Source organism: Nannobrachium achirus (genome assembly GCF_963921795.1).
Source record: "Nannobrachium achirus genome assembly, chromosome: 2".
NCBI lineage: Eukaryota > Metazoa > Chordata > Actinopteri > Myctophiformes > Myctophidae > Nannobrachium > Nannobrachium achirus.
The window spans coordinates 44,612,740-44,639,422 of record NC_137811.1 but is presented as its reverse complement, the minus strand read 5'-3'; the positions used below and the strand labels follow the sequence as shown (position 1 = coordinate 44,639,422).

General features: G+C 42.7%; 1 protein-coding gene across 2 annotated transcripts in view; it reads right to left on the bottom strand.

Annotated features, from left to right (window-relative positions):
- Nucleotides 1-616: 616 nt before the first annotated feature.
- The window catches only part of LOC308301218 (protein MTSS 1-like), an 88,399-nt gene continuing 62,332 nt past the window's right edge, over nucleotides 617-26,683 (bottom strand). The window contains exons 6-16 of one of the 2 annotated variants that reach the window (XM_080745117.1): nucleotides 26,495-26,569; nucleotides 14,060-14,217; nucleotides 13,695-13,802; nucleotides 12,871-12,968; nucleotides 9,758-9,884; nucleotides 7,992-8,126; nucleotides 6,881-7,117; nucleotides 6,234-6,485; nucleotides 5,503-5,662; nucleotides 4,758-5,012; nucleotides 617-4,546 (exon numbers count right to left, since the gene is read on the bottom strand). In XM_080745117.1, coding sequence (XP_080601243.1) covers nucleotides 3,966-4,546; nucleotides 4,758-5,012; nucleotides 5,503-5,662; nucleotides 6,234-6,485; nucleotides 6,881-7,117; nucleotides 7,992-8,126; nucleotides 9,758-9,884; nucleotides 12,871-12,968; nucleotides 13,695-13,802; nucleotides 14,060-14,217; nucleotides 26,495-26,569 — 2,186 coding nt within the window. In that variant the 3' untranslated portion in view covers nucleotides 617-3,965. The remainder of the gene's footprint in view (nucleotides 4,547-4,757; nucleotides 5,013-5,502; nucleotides 5,663-6,233; nucleotides 6,486-6,880; nucleotides 7,118-7,991; nucleotides 8,127-9,757; nucleotides 9,885-12,870; nucleotides 12,969-13,694; nucleotides 13,803-14,059; nucleotides 14,218-26,494; nucleotides 26,570-26,683) is intronic. The other variant, XM_080745118.1, reaches the window with a different exon arrangement.

Here is a 26,683-nt window from a genome sequence, read left to right as displayed (position 1 = left end):
ACATGCCGCTGGGGGGTCGTGTGTGATTGTGATGACATCATCAAACGATAAAGTCGACTTCAACTCAACTTTTTACTGAGTCGAGTCGACTTGCAAAAATCACAAGTCGTTACTGCCCTAACGTGAAGCATGATGATATTGTGCCATGCCTCCGGTGATATTGTGATGCCACATGAAACTGCACATTTTCTGCATGATGTCCTCCAAAAGTTTTATAAAAAGTTAAATTACTCATCATGTAAGCCTATCGAAGGTAGGAAAGAGCCTATACCATGCCTCTGGAGAATATTGTAGGTTGAGAATATTGCAGGCGAATCCCCAGTTGATAGTTTTATGGACCTAATGAATCTTGTGAAATAAAATGTTGTCAACCAATCATCAAGGATGATGATACACGAAAGAAGAATGATTCAATGTACACCTGCGGCAGGCCTTCTCCCAAGACCGGGTACTTCATTCATCTCTCCCTACCTGATGATTGATTAGCATCTGATGATTGTCAAAGACGAGAACCATGTCATTGGTGGTGCTCTGGAGTGTGATGGAGTGATGATTGTTCAGCAGATGTCATTAGCATCTAGCCTGTTTAAGTATTTAAAGAGAAGATGGTCCAAACAACATTTATTCTTTTATTATATTGCTAAAGCAGTCATTATTACACAGAAAATAACAACCCTTTAATTCCTGAAACGGATTGCTTTATATCCTGTTGAACTGTACAGGGAGAGGGAGGTCAACTCTTACAAACTACCAACTAAACTATTAGAAACCAGGTTTAACAGTCAACCTAATTGCAAACTTTAAGCTTCCTTTCTTATAGGGTATTTATTTATACAAATTGTATTATTTGGCAATATAGAAATAATCTTATGCTTTAGATTTAAATATCACAGACAACAGAGGGCTGGAAATGGAAATTATAGGTTGAAAATATAGTCTTGGTTTCATACACGTGGACGGACATTATATAAAAATAACAAAACAAAATAAAACTTGTGAAGAATATGCAATTCTAATGGCAAGGTTTCCTAAAACAATATTAATGGCAGTTAATGGGTCCACAGGCTGCAGTGTATGCCATGAATTATGATATGCATTACAATATCACTTACATATCATGTTCCACTATAACCTGACAAAACATAAATTACATGAAAAACAAACACATTGACATGAAGACTATTTTTCACGCAAAGATGATTCTTGGAAACCCAGGTTAATATGTACACAGAAAGAAAGCTGGTTAGACGCAGATAACGTGCAATGTGTGTCCAATGTTGGAAGGAGCATGTTTGGCAGGAAAACACTACATTTCAATGGCATTACCACGTGACCCCTGAAGTCAAGTGAAAGTGTCAAAGAGTATCTAAAACTGTGGATGGAATCTACTGCATGGTTTTCCTTTTTGAAGGAGCTATTGTGCCAGAGAAGACAAGACACATTCGCTGACAGGTAACCGGGGGATCACAGACAATTAAAACTAACTAATGTACATTATCAGACAATACATGCATGGATAGGCAAAACAATCTATATTCTGCTAAGTATAAAAATATAGATAGGTTAAGAGAGACTGAGAGAGAAAGAGATAAAATAAATTAAATATGTGAGTTCCTTAGACTAATTAGAGTTGAATAATATTTACAGGTTTGTACACTGTATCTCATAAAGATTAGCCATGGTCTCACAGTGCTTCAACTGAAAAATAAATCAAACAACAACACATAACGTCGTTGTCAGGTGGAAACCTCGTATCTCCAAGTTTCAAATTTGTATGTTCTTTCTCAAAGTAAAGCCCTGCTTCATCATACCAGGCCGTCGCACAAAAGTAGTGAAAACAGCAGATCTACAAGCACACAACGCCTCGTTGTAGATCGTCTGTTTTCACTAGTTTAAATCATTTTAGATTGTCTGTAGATCGTCTGTAGATCGTCTGTTTTCACTAGTTTAAATCATTTTTAAAATGATAAATGCAAAACCAACGGTTTAGGACATACAAGGTTTTCACCCGACAACGACACATACGAATTTTAGCATAACTCAGTGTTGAGTTTTTAACAATAGTGTTTAAAATGCTGCAGAAGGAGGAAAGCCTCTTATCTCCAAAAATAAAGACAATTATCTTACCACTAATTAAGAGAAAACAACCATATAAACATTTTGGGCTGAATACCATCTTTTTTGTTTGTTTACAAAATATACAATGGATAACAGATATCCAAAACTGGAGATAGGTTTTCACACAACATAAAACAAACACTTCTTAATTAGAAGAAATGAAGTACTAGGAGAGGTGAGAATTCATGCGTCTTGTAGGAAAAAAAAAATATATAATTTTATAACACCAACCTAAACTCAAATTCAGCTTATAACTAATTCCGAAACATTATACTGTTGCAACACCAACCATGTCTGAGCTCCAGAAGTGGAGTTTATATTTCTCACACATTATCTATTAATAAACTTAAACTACAGGTAATGTGTTTATCATGGCAGACACACACACGCGCACGCATGCACGCACGCACGCGCACCCACAGTGTTTTTTGACACTTTACAGTATTCATAAAAGTAGTTGTATGTGAAGTGCAGCAGACTGGCATGGCTAATAAATGCTATTTCAAAAAGAGAGCTAATATTGGGCACATAAACTATCCACACATGATACAAAGCTAGACATGTGGTTACTGTGGGAAAAAACTTTCGATATCAATGGTTGTATGAAATGAACAATCGTAACTGTATTTAACAGTTTAAAACAAATGACTTTTGGCACCCTTAAAAGAATATGAGGAGGAATAATTTGAAAGAATGACAGTCTCAGAGAACGAGGATAACAAACTCCTCAGCGATGGAGGCAAAGCGTATATAATTCTTTACAAACTGTGTAAATACTAAATAAAGAGCTGAAAGAAAGAAAGAGTGATTCGACCTTTGTTTTCTGTGCAGTGTATGTCACACTGTAGTCACTAAAGTGTGACTATTCCTGCAACAATCAGGTGAGGAAAATTCATCCATTTTAAACTTTCCTGGATTGATAAAGGCAGCCCAACGTGGCAAGTCACTTGATGTTCTCTGTATGTTCCCATGAGCTGTCACTCATTCTTCCACACCGAGCATGCAGGCTGTCCCAGTAGGCTGACTGTTGTGGTGCAATCCCCTCCCCAAGTCATTTTGCACCCCTGTAAGCGAGTGTTCAATATATTGAAATTTGGGACGCAAAATTGTGCAAATGAAAATAATACCAATAGCCAATGCACCTGAATGCCTGGCTATTGATGCCAATTTCTCTTTGTATTCAATGATCGTTTGCCTTTTCTTCTTGCACACTTGTTCAGACAGTGGGCAGTCATCTGTCCAACAGTGCCCAACATGCTAAACACGACTCTTTAATTATGAGTTTAATACTGAGCATCAGTGTTTAAGGCGATTCTATTCTTTGTGAGTTAATAAATTGATAATCAATTCTGAATTGTCCACTTGTTTCACTAACAAGATTAGATGGTTCAACTCGAGCAGGAGGATTTCCCCCAAACATATTGCTAAGATCAAGAGTACTATCAAATATCTGGATGAAATGTTGTTCTCTTCCATAGCACAGTCTTAGGAGTTTACTCAATTTACCCTGTATGGAAGCTCCAGAAGCATACAGTATGTGTAACCCATCTTCAGCTTAGATACCAGGTTTTTAGATAATCTTTGATTCACTGTAAACCAAATGGGACAACCATGTTAATTCTAAGATGATTTGTGATGAATAGTGAATGTCAGTTTCCTTGGCATTATGAGTGGCTGTACTGATTAATAATCACAGGGATGCAACCTCACAGAAAGGTGGAGAAGCGATCAAGTATAAGTCTCTTGATATATCAGCACAGGAAGACTGTTCTTCCAACCCAGATTTCTACACCTGCGCTGGAAACAATGGGAGAGCCACACAAAGTTTACAACTTTTGAGGAGGTCATCACGCAATGCGTGGTGCAGAGCGGTCGTTGGTGAGGGCCCTCTTCAGTCGGACTCCCTTGCGGATGGCTACAAGCATGTTGCCCTCTGACTGACCCTCCACCCCGTCTGTTTCCTCCTCCTCTCCAAACTCCTCCTGACCTCCCTCGTTCAGGTACGGCTGATGGGCAGGTTGTGAGGGAAGGGCAACAGCGGGCGGGTTGGTTGACGCCTGACCACTCCAAGAGGCCAATGGCAGCACCCCGACCTCCTCTCCTGCAGCTCCCCCTCCTCCGAGAGTAGGAGAGTCAGGATTCTCCTCTCCTACTCCTACTCCTACAATCTCCTCTCCACTCCTGCTCCCATTAACCCCCACTGGGAGATCGGGCACGGTGGGGATTTTGACAGGGATCACGGGTGTACGGATAGGGATCGGACCTGTGCCAAGGACAGAGCTTGAACGGCGGGCGTTGGGTTTGGTGGAGGGTGTCCGGCGGATCGTGGCAGTCCCAGGGGTGACGACAACCGGACCCTGGCCTGTTGGATATGGTCCCGGCACAGCATAGGACCCAGAATAAACCCCCTGGCTTGAATAGGAGGTGCCTGTAATCATAGAATACAAGTGATATTAACACCAACAATCGTTCTCGTTCAGTTATATATTTAAAGAATGATTGAATTTAGCAATACAAAATGTATGTAATGTAATGATGTTAATTATAAAATTATCATTTCAGTTGTATAATATTTATATCTGAGCCACATACTTAAATTCATAGCACTTGAGATAAACGTTATAATTCGGTGTAGTCACCTGCAGGGTGTACTGGATAGTTTCCAGTATGGATGGGTGTGGAAGGGTACGCTCCAGGGTAGTTCCCCTGTCCAGCGTAGGGGCCCTGTGTGCTGGGCAGACCTGCGGTCGACGCTGGGCGCTTGGCCTGGAACATGCGCCTGTAAGACTGGCTGATGTCACTGTTTCTGGGGATGGTGGATGACTTGTCAAAGTCAGACTGCTGCTGCTCAGACTCCTGGTCCCCCGCCATGGAGAAGTAGTCATAGTCTGATACTGTAGGGGGAGAAGATACAGGGTTAATATATGGAACTGTGTACAAAGAGACCATGTACATACACGTGCTGGACCAATAATTACAACCATAACAATCTTCACGAGGAGATATTTACCTGCCAGGGACCTTAGTGTGAGTTAAATGATTTTTTTTGTTTTAAAAATGTGCATAACTCCTAAAAGGTCAATACATGCTCCTTCTGAACTATTAGACGTTTTGAATGATGTCAAAATGTAATTATCCACCTCCCTTTCCGGAAAAAGGTTCAGAAGTTGGAAGTATTACATTTAATCTTAACCTAACCTGAACTTTTTCCTAATTGTAAGTCAAACTCTCAAGGACTCTTCGACACCAACTCTGGGGGAGCCCGGGTTCGAACTGGGAACCCTTTGGGAACCCTCTGTGTTCTGATGATGGTTTCTCTACCACCACCCCCCCCCCCCCCCCACACACACACACACACACACAGGTTGCAGGTATCCGTGTTACCTTGTGAAGGTATGGTATCTTCAGAGCAGCAAGGTGTGTTGGTCTGAGTACTGTAACCACTAGAGCACTGGATTGAGTCTCTGCTGGACCTCTGGGTGTCCAGCTGGAGACCTCTGGAAAGGGCCAGTGCCAACTCTTCATGGGCGTCTATGTCACCAGCCTGGAGGAAGACAAATATCAATGATTTTGTGGATGCATTAATTAACAAATTAATTTGTGAAGGCTTGAATGGGGAATGGAGGGAGGGGGGGGGGGAGGAAGGAAGGAAGGAAGGAAGGAAGGAAGGGAAAGCAAGAAAGAAAGAAAGAAAGAAAGGAGGGGGAAAAGCTGAAAACGCTGCTGTATAGAAAGAATAAACGGCATGACACCCAGGGGCGTCACAAGGGGGGGGGGGACTGAGTTACTAGGTGGAGGGGCCGTAATTATTTTATATACTTTAGCTATTGAAAAATATCAGATATACAAGCTCACAGCGCGGCACCGAGCTTGTAGATCTGCTAGTTTTGAAAAAGTCATGAAAATGTGTGCAAAAAAAAAAATAGCAGATCTACAAGCTTGCAGCATGGCACTCGGTGCAGTGCTGTGAGCTTGTATATCTAATATCTTTCAATAGTTAAAGCACAAAATAATGTGTAATAATGCGTTCAGTTCATGGGGGGCCCGCCGTGAATAAATGTACCCAGGGCCCAGAATTTGGTGCGACACCCCTGATGACACCCATTAAAGCTGACCTTGGTAGCAGCAGCTATAGTTCTGCTCCTCTCCTCCTCTGCTGCTGACATGGCTGTTGTTGCTGTTGCTGTTGACACCACAGTTGCAACAGCAGCAGCCTGAGGGCTGGTGGCTGTGGCCGGGGCTGGGGCTGAAGGTGGGGGGCTACCGTTACTGCCACTGCTGTCCACTATGGCCGGCGTGTCCTTGTCTTTCTTCCGCCTCAAAGTGTTAACCATTGGCCCGTCGTACGGCCCCGGCTTGGCCCAGTCCTGAGAGGAAATGGACATGATGTTATCAAAGCGGTAAGCCTTTTTTTTTACTTTGTCATACAACATCTGCCTTGCCGAAAAAAGCTGATCTACAAGCTCACTACATGTACGCCATGCACTGCGTTGTGAGCTTGTAGATAGGCTATTTTTGGGAAGCGACACACCACCCCAGAAGATCATTGCACCATATACTGTATGCTTCTAAATGACTGTGTACTCCCCATAAGCTCTTCCCTTTGCGTACTACTAAAATGCTTTATGTTATCCATGCCACTTATTCAAAGTAATAAAGTCAAACACTGACAATCAGAATTGGGCTTTTTGAATGAGTGTAGAATGATGGTATGGGTGCAGTGGGTACACAGGGTGTGGGGGGGAGGAGGAGATGAACCAACCTTCCAACTGGGGACCCGTGATGAAGGCACCATGTTGGAGCCCAGGGTGCAGTAGTGGGGGAAGTCTGGGAGCAAGGCGGAGGCGGGACGCGACCAGGAGCGGGTGGGGCAGGAGGAAGAGGAGGTGGATGCAGGGAAGAAGGGGAACGCAGTGTTGGACCCTGAGCCTAAACTCCCCCCATTGCTAAGAAGATAGGGGGGATGGGCAGGGGCGTAGTGGTCAAAACCATTGGACAACTGAGGGGAGTGTGTGTGTGTGTGTGTGTGTGTATGTGTGTGTGTGTGTGTGTGTGTGTGTGTGTGTGTGTGTGTGTGTGTGTGGTCAGAGGAGATGAGGGATGATGTGAACAACACGAAACACAAACAAAAACAGAAACAAACACAAGAAATGGGAATAAATTATTGAAAATTATAAACACAAGTCACAGTCAGCATCTGATACAAAATCATAAGAAACGCAACACAACATCACTGTACAAATTAAATCAAAATGCAAACAATACAGGACACATACAGATCACATCACAACACAAATGAAATGCGTCGATCAACATTTCAGAGTACAGATGAACCAGAAATGTTGATCTGAATGCTGATTCACTTTATGTATATACTGTAGGTATGATTGTATATACATTCCCATTCCTATACATTTTATGCATCATTTGATATCTCCTGCTATATTTGCTGTCAAGAGACTATGTTACTCTGTCTCACATTTTGACATTTGATTCTTTTTAATTCTTAATTTCTCTCATCATTTATTTTAAACGTAACTGCAATTCATGGAAAACTTGCACAAAATAATTTCAAACCCAAAAGACTTTCTCGCGCTGTTTTATAACTGGGGTAAACTTGTGATGTGACGATAAAATGAAGTTGAATTGAGTTAACATGCCGAATTGAGTCAACATGCCGTGTCACGGCAGCAACATAAAGAACAAGACCTCGGCTACAGCCAGCAAGAAGAGCTTCCCCTGTGGGACAATAATGTGGACATTGGGGTGGAGAGAGAGAGAGAGAGAGAGAGAGAGAGAGAGAGAGAGAGAGAGAGAGAGAGAGAGAGAGAGAGAGTTGGGTGAAGTGATGGAGGAGGATGAGAGTGTTTCACCTTGTCAGTAGCGAGCTGAGGTGCAGCAGGAGGAGGAGGAGGAGGAGGAGGAGGAGTGAGAGAGGAAGGGGAGCCGCAGTCACTGTGAAGCTGACCAGACTCTGATGCCTCAGAGGAGCTGGAACTGAGACACGGCTGGACGTGCATAGGAACAGGAGGAGCACGGTGGAGAGATCGAGGAGGAGGAGGGGAGAGAGAGTTAGACAGAGGGAGAGGGAGTGATAGTGTAAGACGCAGTGGATACAACACAGGAAGAGAGGGAATGCATGCATGTGTGCAAACACATCAGTGGAGAAAGAATTGCATAAAGAAAGAAAGAAAGAAAGAAAGAAAGAAAGAAAGAAAGAGACAAGGAGATTAGTCAAGTGCACTGTTAGAAGGCAGAAGCAACATTTCAGTACAGCCTTGTGACCACACAGGTAGAACACAGAAAAGTGCACAGGGGGCCATAGCAGAATCAATTGCCCATCTTCTCCTTACAAGGGTGCAGCAAAGGAAATCAGCAGTGTTCTCTTAGCATAACTGAAGCTGTGGCCAAAGAGGGCATAGGGGAAAGAGTTTTCATTTGGACAGTTCCCATATCTCCATAAGAGAGCCAAGATGGGTGCTATCAGGCAAGGGCAACACTTAAATTCTTCAAAACTGTAGGTACTGTAATGTATACTATCATAAGAGTAAAAGGCAGTTTGGGTTTTATTTTGGAAGAAAATAGAAATGTGATAGCCAGACAGGACCTGTTAAGCCCTCTAGAGGAAACAAAGCTAGCTCTGTTTGGCCCTGTAATGGAAACCAGGCCATTGTTTTTGGGCCCAAAACAAACCTCAATTACTGTAGAAGAACCAAGAGTGAGGCAATGAGGAGGCTGACTCTTAGGCCTGAGATGTAATTGGGGTCAGGTGCTACCATGCCAAACCACCTCAGTGGACCATAAAACCCCATGGCATCTCACTGGTTCTCTGGATAGGGAAACTCCGGTTGTTGGATGCCAACCAAAACATCTACATACTGGTGAGATCCCAGACCCAGCCTCATGGTGGAGTAGAACCCACATGCATGGGAATGAGGTCTCCTCCACCAACTCAGTCATAATTATGTGAAAGCTGAATTCTACATAGTCTGAGAGGAATTGGTCAAATTGAGAGATTAAGCCCTGCTCTGCTGACACAATGCAGCAGGTCACAGGGGTGGAATGTCAAAACACTGTCAGAAACATTTCAGTTTACTGTGACATACTTATTAAATCCCCCGTACTTAGCATATTGTAGGCTCTTGCTGGTCTCTACTGTACTCAGACCCAACCACAATTTGTCAAATTGGTTGACTCTAAAATAGCAGGCTGGGATTGACCTGTGCTGCCCTGGGCCAGACTGGAGGCAGACTTCAACAAATTTCCTGTGCTCCTGTGCAATAATAACAGCGCCAGAATAACTCAACTATGATCACATAGTTGAGTTACTGCCGCCAGGAAGCTGCCTTTTATAGGCGCTAAGGAGCTATAGTGCTGTGAGACATGGTCTTTGGTCTCTAAATGTTCTATTTGTATTCAAACTGGGAGGCAGCTGGATTATCTGGTACCATGTTCTGACTGTGCCATGTTTTGGATGATTTTTTGTGTTCAGCTGGCAGGTGTGCATTAAGGTTTATTTGTTTATACTCTTTTATTTGTACTACCCTAACCCTAACCCTGTACAATCAAATATAAACCAGTCTTAAGGTTGTGCAGGTTTAAGTCACATGTGTGTCTTGTTAGGGTGGCCTCTTCTTACCTTGGTGTCAACTGGCATGGGCGAGGGTGACTTGGACGGCGCATAGTGGTCCTGCGAGGAGATGAAGCCTGAGTCGTGGGAGGAGATGCTGGAGAGGCGAGCCGGGGCCGGCTGCGGCAGCGTGGAGCTACGGTACCGATGGTGATGGTGGTGGAAGAGGTGGTGGGAGGAAGAGGAGGAAGAGGAGGAGGAGGGAGAATGAGAGTGAGAGCCACTGGAGCCCCTCGAGTCGCTGCTGTTAACACTGTTTAGGCTACTGCTAGAGGGAGTGCGTGTTCGTGTGTGTAGGGTTGTTAGGGAATGAGAGTAGGGGTAAAAAGGTTCATTTGGAGACAAAGACAGATTGAAAGAGGAGATGGAGAAAGCAAGGGAATAGCAGGGCGGGATATGGGGGGGGGGGGGGGGTTGAGGGAGACAAGGGGAGGGGGAACAATTAACACAGCACACCAAGATGCAGCAGGCAGGCAGTGACTTGAGCTTGAGACCAAACCAATTACTTAAAATTATGAAGAAACATATCCACACACACATAACTGACATAACAGACATGAAATCATAATTACACTTAACAAGACAGGAAATCTCAGGATTGCACGACTGTGGGGGATCTTTGTCTCCGTTTTTGTTGCAGTTTTTAATGCAAAATCATACAAAAACGCAGCACACTTGCTGTGAATAAATGCAATTCAAAATCAGTGTGAAATGGTCTACATTTCCATAGGTTAAAGAAGTGTTTAGCTGAGTACAGCTGGACACTCCTCCAGCGGGCCGACTGCACCATCATGCCCCCCTTGTATGGAATGCAACATCGACTGCCCACCAGGTGGCGCCAGTCATCCCCTCTGAGTGCCCCCATAGCACTTCCATAGAAGAATACGAGGCCCTGTTGCGTCAATGCATGCGTGATGACGTCACTTGGTCACATGAGCGCAGACAGGATGTTATTGTGTAACTTACTGTATGGGCTAGTGTTGATCATAGCTGTTCACTGCCGATCAAAATTTGGACATTTTGCCGCACGCGGCCACAGTTTTAGCCATAAAACAAACATCGGAGATAAAGGGCTTTAAAGATGGGGAAATGCATTGGAGTATACGGCGAAAAACGGCCGTGCGATGCTCTCAGCGTCGACTCGAAGCGACTAGCGGCTAATGGGCTACATCCAGGCGTAGCCCCAACCTAACGGTGAGATATAAAGTTATACTGTAATTACAGTAAACGCGTCCAACGCGTCGTGGGCGTCCAGCGACATCAAAGAAATTGTCGCGTAGACACCTCGTGGGCACCCGCTGTGTTAAAGACTTTATTTACAACATACTTGCTTTGTGCTTTATGTACTGCTCTAAATAGAGTACTGATGTCCTGACATCACTCATTCATCCCCTGGGTCACGGAAGTAATCTTTCAATGGAGAATAACACTGGGTCATCTTAGAATCGTCTCATATACGTAAGAATTGTGGTCCGCAAATAAACAAATTGTCCTGGCGATATTGGCAGTGGAGGCGACTCTTGTATAGTTTACAACAGCTAGTCACTCATATGTAATGTCAAAGATTTAACTAATTCGGCGGCAGTAACATTAGCGTTTTCTTGCTCTGAGTTGCAAGTCAAGCAGCCGGGCTAATTTGTTTATTTTTGCGGGACAGTTCTTATTTGACGTGATATCAAACAAGCCTATTGGAATTCAGCGAGTGGGAAAAAAAACGTTACGCAGGTAGGATGGTTAAATTACGCCAGACTTCTGTGGCTATCACGAACCTCAGCGTGATTAACTCAGGGGTTAAGGAGTTAATGTTTTGGTTGGAGATTGAAGGTCTAAGGTTGTGTTTATGTGACAATAGCAACACACCACCCCACAACAGGAAGCAGTCAATGGGACACAAACATAAAACAGGGAGAACACAGCGTGAAGGGCTTTGTCTGAACAGGGTACAGCATGTTACAGACTTACAGTATATGACATACAATACACCAAGTGTTTACACACAGCATAGACCAGGGCTTTTTATAAAAGGGAGTCCACACCCATAAACAGGCCCAGCAATAGGAATAATAAAACAATCTGCCATAGATTGTTCAATTATTCTCAATAGATGGATATGAACATCTGTCTACCTTGTTTTGTTTTGTGCAATATTGTTAGATCAGTAGTAGCCTAAACAAATGTTTAGGCTTTACTAGCTGCAAAAACATGACCTTTAAATAAAAAAAAACATCCCTTTAAAATTAGATCACTATGAAAATACATACAAACACAAATGTATCTTTCTTGATTCAGAAGAAAAACAGCAACAACAAAAGCCCCCATTGTTGTTACCAGAGGACATCATGTGATATTCCCATGTAAGCCATACAGTTGATTAAGTCAAAGATGTCGGCTGATGACTGAATGCTACTGAACAAACCCCTTTGATGACCTCTGATGGACTGTTGTGAAGAGCCTTTGAAGAACACATCATGTTCAAGTTTTTGACATTAACCTGAGGCACCTTTCCTACTTCAAAGTATGTTTTTTATCCCCCTGACACTGTAAATGTTGTTTTTCAGCATGATGGATCGTTTTACAACCAACAGCAAAACAGGAACAGTAAAGGATCATAATGGCTGTACTGAATGACTGCACTACTTGAGGCTGTAGTAGCTCATACCCACCACTGGGGGGCATGCATAGCTCAGTCCAAATAATGAAAAGTTTGTCCCAATTCTCCACCCCTCTTATCTGATGAAGCCGCTATTGCACTCAAACATCAGAGGACTTTCAATTACTGAAAGGATTCAAATGCCTATATTGTTTATGTACAGTAGAACAGATCCTATGCATGTGCTAACCACACAAAACTGCAATCAATTTTGTATTCATTCTGTTTCCTCGGATTGAATTACCTCTCTGAAAACGTATAGTTTATGGACCGTTATAATGACTTAGTGGTTCCCTAACGATACAATGCCTGGCAGCCTATGCAGACATATAATACTATAATTATCATAAAAAAAATGATTGTAGATGTTTTGAGTCCTATATCCATATGAAAATCGAAATGTGAAGCATATAACTCAGCAGAATGGTTAATTAAGACATTCCAGGCCTTTCGATTGGCTGTGGCGACCAACCTGCACATGCTGGACTTCCTGGATATGGTGGTGCTGGGGGAGGAGGGCGGTGTTTGATATGACCAGTGGCAGTCCGAGCCCTTTAGGTCCAGGATCACCTGAGGAAGGCAGAAAAACACACCACGTTGATTTATACCTGATATCTTTTAACAGTGGTGGCCCGCAAAATGACTTTATTTCTATTGATTACTCACGCCATGGAGACTTGAGTTCAATAATATTTTTTTTTTATTTGAGTGCAATAAATGTACCATTGATTCCGGAGAATCATTGGGGTAAATTTACAATAATATTTTTTTTTGTCTTAGGAGTGTGACAAATACAAAAAAATATTATTGAACTTAAGTTTCTATGGCACGAGTAATCAATAGAAAAAAAAAAAAAAAACATTTTGGGGGTGAACTACTCCTTTAAGTAAAAGTATCAATACTGCAATGTAGAAATACACTGTTACAAGTGAAAGTCCAGAATTCTAAATGCACTGAAAGTAGTCATCATGCAGAATGAAATCTTTTGAAAATAGCAGATCTCCAAGCTGCTTTTAAAGGTCACCAGATGTATATACCTCATCGAGTCCAGTGCAGGACTTATAGTCCTCTGAACGGGACTAAAATATAGAGGAACCGGTAGAATTAAAATCATTCCAACTGGATGCCATTAAAAGCCCATTAACAAAACATTTTTCCAAAAAGTCTGTTATTTTGCTTCAACCTCACGTTCAGACATTGACACCTATTCGTGTGGACTCAATATGCGTCCACCTCTCGCTGTCCCTTTGTTTGCACTTCCTGCCACTTGACCCCTGTGTTTGTGTTGCATCTCACCTGTTCACTGGCAGGGGGCAGTTTGTGCGGGTCAGATGTCAGGGCCTTGAGGTCATCAGAGATGGCCTGGAGATGGTGGACCTCTCCCAACATGGAAATCTCCTCATCCTAGATAAGATAAACAAGCAGAAGACAGGTACATTATACTTTCATACATTATACTCGCAAAATAATATTTTGCGAGAGTCAAAATAAATGAGCATATGCAAGAAGAGGTCACAAATGGGGGTTGCAAATTAGGTATGTAATGGTGTGTGTGTGTGTGTGTGTGTGTGTGTGTGTGTGTGTGTGTGTGTGTGTGTGTGTGTGTGTGTGTGTGTGTGTGTGTGTGTGTGTGTAGGCACACATTAAATGTTCCTACTCACCACTACAGGCCGTAGCATGGCTACAAAGCCACAGAATCTCTGTCTTTCTTCTATCAAGGCCTTCCTCAGGGCCAGCTTTTCCGTCTCCTCCAGCAGAAGGTATTTATCACTGACATCCTGCATGGCACTGTCCAACTGAGGCTGGATGTCCCCTCGACCTGCAGAAACGTGGCAACACAATTTAGGCATTTAGCAGATGCTCTTAATCCAGAGCGACTTACAATAAGCAAGGTAATACATACATCAATACTTCAACACATCAAATGCATAGAAAGTATAAGAATAAGAAGGTAGGTAAGACCAAGCACCTATTCAGTAAAAAACCTTATATAAAACCTAAACAAATGTTATCTAACGTTCATGTGAGGTCATGGAGAGACGCACGCACGCAAGTGAGCATGTGAGATGAAAAATATTATGCATGCTCACTTTGCTCAGACACACGCAGACTGTCTGACTGCGAGAGCCACAACAAAACACGATTGGGGCATTTTCTGATCTAGAGTCTATGGAGTCCTTTTGATTATCACTGTCACTGTCTTCACAACCGTTCTTTGGTTATCATCTCCATGTCATGGATGTGTTACTTGTCTTTTGTTTGACAGAGAAAGAAAGTTATCTGCCGTTTATATTGAGTTCGGTGTGTGTGTGTGTGTGTGTGTGTGTGTGTGTGTGTGTGTGTGTGTGTGTGTGTGTGTGTGTGTGTGCGTGCGCGCGCGTGCGTGCTGAATGGGTGTCACATGAGACCCCCATTTCCAAGAGTGGAGTGAAGACATACAGGAGGTATCAGCAGAGGTGACCCCAACACCAAACACCATCTGCTGCTGAGGCTCCCTGCGTTTGTGGATCCTCCAACTGCATGTGTTACCCACCCAGACCATGGTATGGAGGAACAGAGTCCTCTATGCTTATCACATGAGGGTTACTCGTGTGTGTGTGTGTGTGTGTGTGTGTGTGTGTGTGTGTGTGTGTGTGTGTGTGTGTGTGTGTGTTGAGACGATGTGACGTTGAGAGAGGCTACCCTGAGGCTATATCTAGTCCTCTTGAATTTTCGATGGTGGCAGGAAGGCTGGCGACTTCCCAAGACGACAACCTCAAAGGCATTATCTAACTGCTATCACACACACACACACACACACACACACACACACACACACGCGCACGCACGCACACACACACACACAAGTGCGCGTGTGCACACTCAAACATAGTCTTGACTTTCCTACTTCAAGGTTGCAGCCACAGTGAGGAACTCTGCCATCTGCCTGCTCTAGTCTGGAGAAAGACAATGAACTGGCTTTTCACACTGAGGTTTGACCTGGGGCCCTTTACAGTGCATGTCAGTAGAACAGCGCACGCACGCACGCGCACACACGCGCACACACACACACACACACACACACACACACACACACACACACACACACACACACACACACACACACACACACACACACACACACACACACACACATCCGCATCTTGAGGAAATGCCATCACTTATTCTCTGTGAACTGTCTGTCATTACGGTCTAGGATGTGGTCTGCTGTCCAACTCTGCTGCTTTGTCTCAGGCTGCAAGAACAATGGCAATGTGCGCGCACGCGCGCACACACACACACACACACACACACACACACACACACACACACACACACACACACACACACACACACTGTGTCTAAAGTGATTTAACTCTGACTTACATTAAGACTCCACATTTGACTGTGTATACACAACAAGCTTCAGTAAAGAAAAGTGACGTAAATACACTTGCCCTGATCTCCTTGCCGTCACGTAGATAAATAGAAGGAGAATTTACAAATTATAGACATGGCAGATTTCTGTTGCAGGATTTACGAGCAGTGATGATCTCAGCGGTTCTTACAGATCGCGGGACATATCCAGGTATTATCGGTCTTGTGTGAACAGAGCTTAGGTCTTCTTTGAGGTCATTCAGAAAACAGGACTGAAGTGTTTCCACATCGAGGGAATCCAAACATTTACCAAGTTTGGTTTCATGTCTGCAGCCGGCTCTTTCTCAAGAATGTGAGTTATGTTTGTGTTTACGGCAGTCCCTTTCTATAAAAACAACATGGAGAATATCATGGGAGGAGATGGGCCGTGGAAACCAGAGCGGAAAGTTGAAATTGAAGCATATAGTTTCAGTTTTTCTCTATAGGCTACTTGCACCACAATTCAAAGGCAGCCGTTCAAGCAGACAAGTATATAATTAGACTGTATGAGGTTTTGCCGGTGGAGAATTTTGCTGGAGAGCTAGCCGTAGTGGAGAAGGAAGTTCTAAAAGCCTGGTTTCATCCGCAGGGCCGAACAAGGCCAGCCTGTACTAGTCTGGGTACCACTACAGGCTGAGGCATATGGCTCATTACTGGGAACATTTTACAAGTTTGTTGCCAAAAGAAATGATTCAAAAACTGATATGAATTCTAATGAAAACCAATGGTGCTCGGGCCCCTTAAGATAAACACTGTGATTTGAACCCGAGTTCATCAACGTTTTAATGACGCTGCTAGTGTCAAATTGCAACTGTAAGCCCGTAAGCCTCACTTGGCCCTGCAGTGGATACGTAGACTTTGAAGTCATAAAGTCAGCTATGCTGTGGTGTCTCACTGGCACTGAGGGAGTTTTCTGCAATTTGGTTCTCTCTCCCAGTAGTCTGACGTTTGGCAGAAGAAGTGTATTCTCAATGTAACCAAGGTGGTTTTGGAGGAACTGAGCCACTGTAGACCCAATCATGAGGTACCAAGAGGGGTCAAATAGAAATGTCTGTGTCGTTTTGTTTTCATACAGTGTCCTTGGGTGCCTTGAAATCAAATGCTCCTGATGTTAGCATGGTCATGACCACCATCAAACTCTGTGATGGAGGGATAGTGCTTCACAAAACACACTCTTACTGCATCACTTTCAAAGCAGTGTTGATTTTGAGTTAGAGAAAGTAGTTTTAGTCAGTCTTTTGAATCAAATATCATTACTTTTTTTTCATATTTTAGTCAACACAACAGTAATGTTTTAGTTTTATTCTAGTTTTAGTAGACTAAATCTACAGTTGATTTTGTTGACAAAAACATATTTTGGGGGGCCTTGATGGTGATTTTACACTTGGTTGCATGATGAAAATAGCCAATCTACAAGCTCACAACGTGTCGCATCATGACACGTTGTGAGCTTGTAGATCTGCTATTTTCAGAGCGCAACACCCATAGACTAAAAATAAATGGTTTCTACAGACCGTAAATGAAGCCTATTTCTCAACTAGTGCAAATCCACAATCTTTCTATGTCCGGTATTGCAAACCTAGATTCAACCGATTAAAATAAAATAAAAAATCTAGTGTTGCAATTTGCGGCTAATCATGAAGATTTTTAAAAATACTTTAAACTAGCAAATGAAAACAAAGGGTTTATGAAAAGGTTTACTAAGATAATAAAATCAAGAGTAAAGTTCGTTTGAGCTACATTGAGCTAAAATGTTCTTGACACCAGTAGAAGGTGAAATAGCGACATATGCTGGGCCATTAATTGAAACAGCAAGCAAACCAGGAAGCGGCTTCATTTCCAGCTAACGGAACTTGCTGCTTGGCAACACCCGAGCACAACCAAACATGAAATGACTGAATGAATGTCTTTTAGTTCTACTGGATCTCTTCTCCACTAGTCCCTAACATTTTAGTCTAGTTTTTATTTGTTAACGACATGGTCAATATATTTAGTCTCAGTTTTAGTCATCATAGCTTAGTTTCTGTTTCGTTTTATTTTGTTTTCGTGAGTGAAAAAAGGTAGTCGACCAACATCTTTCATCATAGTTTTAGCCGATAAAATCAACACTATTTCAAAGTCTTCCTGAAGGGCAAATAACAAACAGATTTTCTTTTGTGTCAATTACTTTGAACTGCTTGAAAGTAACACCAACATCAACACTCGGTGAGCAGTTCTTATACTGAGGTCAGCTGTGTTAAAACATACATGCTCCGGGTGGGGCAAACGCTGTCAAACTAATGGCAGTTGTTGGGCCATTTTCTCAACGAACTACACTGTGAACCCACACAGCAGCAGCAGCTTGGCGACATTTATTAGATGTATTCACCTTCTGGCACAGGGTTTCGCAGAGTTACTTGCCATGAGTAATAAAACTCTTTTCAAGCAAGCTGACAAGGAACAGTGGTCTTGTGGTGTGCAAAGGCTACACGCAGGGCTATGCATACGCGCACACACACGCACGCACGCACGCACACACGCACGTACGCACGCACGCACACACGCACACACGCACAACTGGCCACTGGGAAGCATTGAAACAATTAGGGGTAAAGCGCCTTGCTCAAGGGCAGTGATTAAAGTCTGAAAAGGAGCATTGAGGATTTCCTCTCAGTCTAAACAGCTGATATTATATTTGACCCATGGAGGACCCAGAATTGAATCCCCACCAGTGAGCTGGCATTATGTTGTGTACTGTGCTCATTACAGACAATGCACAGGGTTACAGGCATTAAATGACAGCCTGTGGGAAAGCACAGGGGTTGTTAGGGCTGGACACAAACTGCCGTTATGTCACAGCACGTCTGACAAGTGTTACCCTAGTAGTGTGTGTGTGTGTGTGTGTGTGTGTGTGTGTGTGTGTGTGTGTGTGTGTGTGTGTGTGTGTGTGTGTGTGTGTGTGTGTGTGAGGTTGAAAGAGTGTGTGTGATACTGTATACTGTGAATGACAAGGCCCAGATTGCCACTTCCTCTTTTGCTCCCAACCAAAAACACTTTGAGGTTTGTTCAAAGGTCAAACGCTGCACCCGTTGACAAGCTCCTGTCTTAAAAATGGTAATTCCACCTTCAAACGTACGGTATCCCCTGTATTCTTGGGGCCCGATCTACCAATGCATGCAAGTAGAAACAGCTCCTGTGCAGCCCTGGAAACCAGACGATCCAGGTACTTATGACATGTCTTCTCGAGTTGGCCTGTTGGTAGTGAAATGGAGTCTGATTTTATGAACTCTATAATTATACACACACCCCAAGCAGCTTACAGTACTTTAATGTTCTGCTAATACAAATAAAAAAACATAAAACACGTCACGTCCATTTCAGTGGGAATTCACCCTGGGAACTGTCAAAGGTGTCCACAAAAGGCTCTTACCCAGGATTGTGCCGAAGCCGTAATGAGGCCGGTCTCGTGTGAACGGTTATTATTCACGTTTCAAATAGCAGTGTAACTGGATGCAGGATTAGGAGGTTCCTATGAAAAAAACTAAAGTGACAACAAATTAAGCCAAACATCGGCAATTGCGTCTACAGTACGTGAAGCACATGCAGAAGTAATTATCTTTTGGAAGGCCATGGCAAAGAGATAATATACACTACATACGCTATGTATATGTATATCGATTTATTTTAACCCTTTCCAAGCCACGGGGAGCCACTTAATATTAAAACCGTAATATACCGGACATCTGAGCAAGGATGTCTCAGCCGCGCCGTCTTTTACCGTACTGTCATTAAAAACGAAATAAATTATTTTTATCCGAAAATCGGCGATCGTCTAACCTTCCCTAGTCACCGCTCGTCTATCGATAGCGCATGGCTCCTCTGACATGAAGCAGAAGTGACGTCAGGTCCTGCATAATAGCTTCCCTGCTCCCGTCCGTTTTCTGTTTAGACATTAGTGCTAGCACAGCTGGAGTGCTGGGGGCTAAGCTAGCAAAACTGTTCATATCTACTGTAGAGTCACACTTGGATTATTTGAGCCGACATTTACGTGAATGGATTGCGCAGGCGAAACGCACGGGGAGGAAATGCATCGGCCGAAACCGCCACTCTAAGCCAATGCAGAGGGAGGGATTTGGCTGGTGACTGGTGAGAATACAACACGGATCGCGTGATGTTTATGGGGGATGAAGACCACGTGATATTGCGCTGATGGTCTTGTAAAATGAATGCAGTTCAGATCATAATATAATAATAGAAATTTCACGGCTAATCTACCAACAAGCCATTCTATTTCGGCTGGCGAAGTGTGTTAATAATAACAATAATAATAACTAGAAAGGTGCAATTCTGGGAAATTGCAAGTGTGGTTGCACTGATGCTAGCCACAAGGGGTCTGCACCGGGGAACTGAATTCTGAATGTACTGTCATGTGAAGCATGACAACAGTGACAACAGTGTGCGAAGCATGACCAAAAGCCACACTTAAAAAAAGCTAAAGTTTACAAAACATTGTTCACGGACCAAGAACAATAGTGTGTTGCCTATAGCAACCGCATAAATTATTTATCCATTTATTTTTGACATCTTCATAAACGGAGTGGGTCGATGAGGAGGTCTATTATTAGTGTCCAACAGACTGTCAGCCAGTGTTTCCCTTATGCTACAGTACGCTACGTAGCCTGACAAACAAGCATGTTGTTCAGGGGGAACAGTGAAGCATATTGATAACACAATCCCACGTATGATGAGGGTACAAGAGTGTGTCTGTCTCAGTGTCCTACTGCCACGTACTTGCTGGAAACATGCACGCACACTAGGGCATTCACCAAATATTAGAATATTCGAATATCCGAATATCAAAGTCACTATTTGACGTTGTTCATGAAGTCGAATATTCACTTTTTTTTTTTTTTTTTTCTCTCTTTAAAAAATATATAGTTCATAAAGCTTGGCGAGATAGGAAGTCATAAGAATGAGTTGTCAATGCCCCTGGTGTATGATTTTGTTAATATACCAGGGGTCGTGACCCCCAAAATAAACATATTTGAACTGGGGACCCCCACCCTGACAAGCACTTGGAATTGTAGGTATTACATTTAATGCGACTCAGTTTCGCAGATAAATATTGTGAAAATAGCTGATCTACATGCTCACAACTCCTCGCAACGCGAGGCGTTGTGAGCATGTAGATCGGCTATTTTCACAATGTTCGCCTCTTGCTTACTTAATATTTGACAGTTTGGCCAGTCCTGTCGAATATTCGACTATTCAAATACTTTGAGGTTGAATAATTAGAATATTAAAAATCACTATTCGTGAATGCCCTAACGCACACACACGCGCGCACACACACACACGCGTGCACACACACACGTGCCTTGATGTACATGTGGAGGAGTGGTAGTTATACAGTAGGTCACCGAGTCCAGATAAGCAGCCGGTTTGATTGATTCCTCCCGCTAAACAGGCCGGTCCATGAGTCCATCGGCACTTCAGAAACATCAACAGGGGCAACAAAGGGGAGAGAGGGAAATTCCTCCGTTATCAATAGAAATGTGGACGAGTTGTGGCTGAGCAAGGGGAGGAGTTTGATGGCGAGAGGGTGGGTCACACACTATTACAGTCCTGTGTGTATGTGTGTGTGTGTGTGTGTGTGTGTGTGTGTGTGTGTGTGTGTGTGTGTGTGTGTGTGTGTGTGTGTGTGCGCTTTTATGTCTTTGACGTGAAAAAAGGAAGCTTAAATGTGCTCCATATAGGCCTACCATCATGAATAAATATTAATATTATGAACAAACCTAAACTTTCAGAAATGGTATTAATAGTGACGTAATACTGATGATCATGCATAGTATCTAACAGTCACCAGATATAGCTGGTCAGATAGGCAGTATTTGAGGCAGGGTGACATTGTAAAAAGGTCAAACTGTTCTGACCACAGCTGTGCACACACATGTAAGTACGCACGCACGCACGCACGCACGCACGCGCGCGCTCACACACACACACACACACACACACACACACACACACACACACACACACACACACACACACACACACACACACACACACACACACACACACACACACACACAGACACACACAGACACACACTCACACAATGGTTTGTTAGTGAAGTTGGACTCCAAGGTCAGAAAAACGTACTCAAAAGACAGACATCTCTCTTTCTCTCTCTCACACACACGCACGCACACACACACGCACGCACGCACGCACACACACACACACTTATGAATGTGTGTGTGTGTGTGTGTGTGTGTGTGTGTGTGTGTGTGTGTGTGTGTGTGTGTGTGTGTGTGTGTGTGTGTGTGTGTGTGTGTGTGTCCACTGTGGACCACACAGGAGTTGAGTCTAACAGAACAGAGGGACAGCACATAGACCTGAACCAATGAAGCAGCTTTCTATGCACTAATCATGACTGACAGGAACCCAGTGTGCCATGAAGGCTCCTCAGTCCATTTGAGCACTTTCACAGTTAAATTTAGCAATCAGATTTTACGATCTACTGTGTGTAGTCTATAACATCTGTATTATAGGGCAGTCAGCCATCTATCCCTGTGGTTCTCAACCTGTGGGTAAGGGGTCCCGAAATGATTTTTGGGGGGGGTCCCCAGATGATTGGCTTAATGTGCAACATTGTTTTCTCACTCAACAGTAAACAAACCAACACACATAGGGTATTTGCACATTTCTAAAATGACAATTTAAGGATCCTTACAATACCTTTAAAATACAAAATTTAACATTGGCCATAATTATTGTCAAATATTAGAGGCAGACATTGTGAAAATAGCCGATCTACAGTACATGCTCACAACGCCTTGCAACGCGAGGCGTTGTGAGCATTTTTCACAATGTGGCTATTTTCACAATAGAAACGTGTTACACAAAATGTAATTCCTCAACTCTTAGTACTCGTCAGGATAGGGGGGGGGGGGGGGGGGGGGGGGGGGGGTTATTTTGGGGGCCGCGGGCTGAAAAGGTTGAGAACCACTGATCTATCCCACAGGCAGACTTACCTATAGCATCAGCTGCAGCACAAAAATAAGAAGAGGAGGAAGAGAGGAAGAATCCAAACCAAACAGGGATGAAGAGAGGAGAAAGAGGCAAGTCAGTTGAAAGCCTGCCGGCGTTAAGCACCAAACACTACACAATGTCAATCACAAAACGTGGCAAAGGTAGGGCTGGGCAATATTTCAATATTATATTGTCGATATTGTGATATGAGACAATAAGACATCGCGTAGGATTTTGGATATCAAGTGTTTCCTGGTTTAAAAGGCTGCATTACAGTACTGCCTTATTTTCAGAACTTACCAGACTGTTCTACATGTTCTGTTATTTGCTTTTATAATAATTTATTATTATATAGGCATTACAACTGATTATGTATACACTCATAGCATAAATATTTTGTGAAAGCACCAATAGTCATCTCCACAAAATCGATATCAAGGAAACATAAAACACGGGACTTGATGTTATGATGATCCTCAATAGAGGAATAATAACATCACGTCCCGTGTTTTATTATCCAAATGAATGTGGTATTTGATTTTGTCCATATCGCACAGCCCTACTAGCCTATCAGACCTAGTAAGTTATTGTACTTTTTATTAGTCGTGTTGTTCATGTCAACAGCATTATATGCCAGACACATCCTCCATAATTAGCTTCAAGTCTCTGAGTAGAAAAACCTGTTGGGCAACTTGGTAAGTGTCTAGACTGTTACCGTGTTGACTACAGACAGTGAAACACATGGCACATGTCTTGTTTAACAGTGCCGGCGTGTGAATAGTAGAATAAAAACACAGGTTCTTGTTGTTGACTAAACCTATTACTGTACATTATGTAAGGTAGAAAGAATTGTCTACTTCCAGTTCTTATACCTATTATTTATCCAACATCATGTGCATTTAACATTTTTTTAGCAGTGTGAGCTGAGTAGTGATATAAATACTATATATCTTGCTATCTTGCAATTAGGGCTGGGACTTTAACTGATTAATTGCGATTAATTAATTACAGAAAATTAACGCGATTAAAAGAATAGTTTTTGCACCACAGAACCTTCAGTTTCGGGCATACCGATCATAGCGATGCACCAACCAAGAAGAGACAAAAACACAAAGGGAGAAGTAGTCGATCAGAGCGCTTTGCTTGGCCCAGTGGATGCGTAATTTAGATTTAAAAAATCACACTTGTGTGAACTGAGCGGTGGAGGCTGTGTGTGTGTGTGTGTGTGTGTGTGTGTGTGTGTGTGTGTGTGTGTGTGTGTGTGTGTGTGTGTGTGTGTGTGTGTGTGTGTGCATGCGTGTGTGCGTGCGTGTGAGTGTGCCTGGCCTTAACATGTGTGGTCAGAAAAGGTATTGCAGGCTACATACAGACAGACTCGGACGGGCGGATACCCACACACAGGGCCACGTATAGGAGACGGTGTGACCACCGCTCAAAAACTCACTCGTTGATTCACTCATACAACAAAATGTGTTTTACTTGAAAAAAATGCTTCTCGGGTCAAATATTAATATGCGATTAAAGTGCGATTAATTGCGATTAATTAATTACAAAGCCTGTAACTAATTCGATTCTTTTTATTTTTATCGCATCCCAGCCCTACTTGCAATGCTACACACCACCAGTGATACAGTATATTAATGTTAACATGAGCTTTAGCTTAGACTTTTATGCCAATTGAAAACATGACTTTGCTTCATCCATTTACAGTATATTGGGCTACACTTATATGCATATTATTTTGAGCAATGCCCACACATCCCCAATAAAGAGCTGGTCTGGTGGTCTACTTTTTAAGGGGACTGTGATTGGCATAGCTTCAGCTGAGCTGTGTAATTCACTGTGTTTGGTGTACTTTTTGGGACGTACAGATTGTCTACGCAGAGGACATACGGTACATACGCATTATGATTCAACATACTTTCTTTCCATCAGGTTTTATTCACACTTTGTATTAGACTATACATCTGATCTCTCTCCTATCTTTGGTATTTTTCCTCTAGGTGCATTAGGTAAATACATGTCTTCAGCTGGAGCCAACAGGAATCTCAACAGAAAAGGCTCTTCTAGCCTTCCTGAGTGTTTACCAAGTAAGGTAATGTTTAGCCTACTGGACCTGTACATGGCTAATGATCCTGGAACATTCTCCTCCGCATAGCACCACTGCTGAAGGGATGAAAGCCTTGTATCTCCACTGTCAGCTTGTTTAACTTTATTTGCTTGAATTAAAAGATTCACAGTGATCTGATTTCTATGTGTTCTTGCTCCTGAAACCTATTCAACACACATTGTAATTTCAATAACACACAATCTTCTATTGAAAATAAGAATACTATTCTTTATTCCCATGTCTTTACAGGGTAAATAACTTGGCGATTTCTAACACATCACTAATAAGCACTAACACAGTACTGTTCAAACAGATACAGCTACAGTGTTGGAGGTAATCCAGCTGAAAGTTGCTGTCTGATTCATTTGTACAGGACCATGAATTCAACAAAGCCAACTACCAAAAACCCAGGTGCGAACTGGGATTATGAAACACAGTAACCTCGCCTACCAGGCTTTCTGGGGGAAAGCCTGGTGTTCGTTCACAACAGGCCGTTTGGTTTCCGCCCAACGCGGAAACCACAAGAAGAAGCGGCGTCGCTTTGATTTGGTTCCCTCCGTTTGTTTCCCCAATCCCTATTAAAATGCTCGTGTAGCCTATTGTAGTCTTGCCAGTCGCTACGAGTTGGACTAAAAGATGCATATACCAAACACATTTTTCAAAAGCAAAACTACTCCGCATCAAGGAGTTTATTAGGTAGGCCCTGAAAGTACGGTACTGTATGTCCTTTGGTGCAGGGGAATATTTTGGGTTAAAACTGAATCCGGTTTGATAGTTCCGGCCAAAGTGTAGTCCGTCTAGGACTACAACATGGCGTAAAGTGGTTTCCGCTCCGACTGGATCAAACCCCGAAAAGTGAAGTGATCCCAGACTAGAAACACAGTACTTTTGAGGACGATGCTTTTGTGTCATTTTATTTTAAGAAGTGCTTTTCCACATGTCAGCAAGAGTGGTTCAAGATGTTATTTTTCAAGGTTTGTAAGACGCGGTCCGATCAGTCTGAAAATATATTGCCACAGTAGATTGATTGCTGTTGGACAAAACATCTGCTGTCCTCACATCATCTGTTATACAGGAATTAAGACAAAAACAGCATCCGTGTTTTCCCAAAAATCTGATGTATGAAGATGTGGAAAAGTGGTACAATGACATTATATATTATATCAAATGTCGTTTACATGAACATAATGACAACTGTACTGTACACTCTCCCATAATGACAACTGTACTGTACAATCACAGCTGTGAGCTTGTAGATCTGCTATTTTTTGAAAAAAACTGAACATTTGCGCAGTCTTTCAATATTTTTGACACGATTCTATAAATGTCTTCTAAATCCTTCTCCTAAATCAGTGGTTCTCAAACTTTTTCATGTCAAGGAAGCCCAAAATGACATGACAATTACGGTCTGGATTTCCCCTTTAAGACTTAAAGAATGGCACATGCAACTGAATACATTAAAATAAAGAATTGATTTCACATCCAACCTTTGAATAAATAACAGAAAATGAATAATCTGTTGTGATTTATGTTCACATTAAACACGGAGTAAACAATGTGGACAGTTCTTTACCTTTTTTAGCTTTCTTCTGAAGCTTCAGAGTGTCTGAGGACTTCTTCTTTATCTCCTGCCGAGACCTCTTGTATTCTGGATGGGAGATTACAAAATTAAAAAATAAAACAAGATCCAGCAAAACAAAGAAAGACCGATTGTGTGTTCTTTTAAGATGGGTAGATAATGGCTGTATTATAGTAAAGGTGA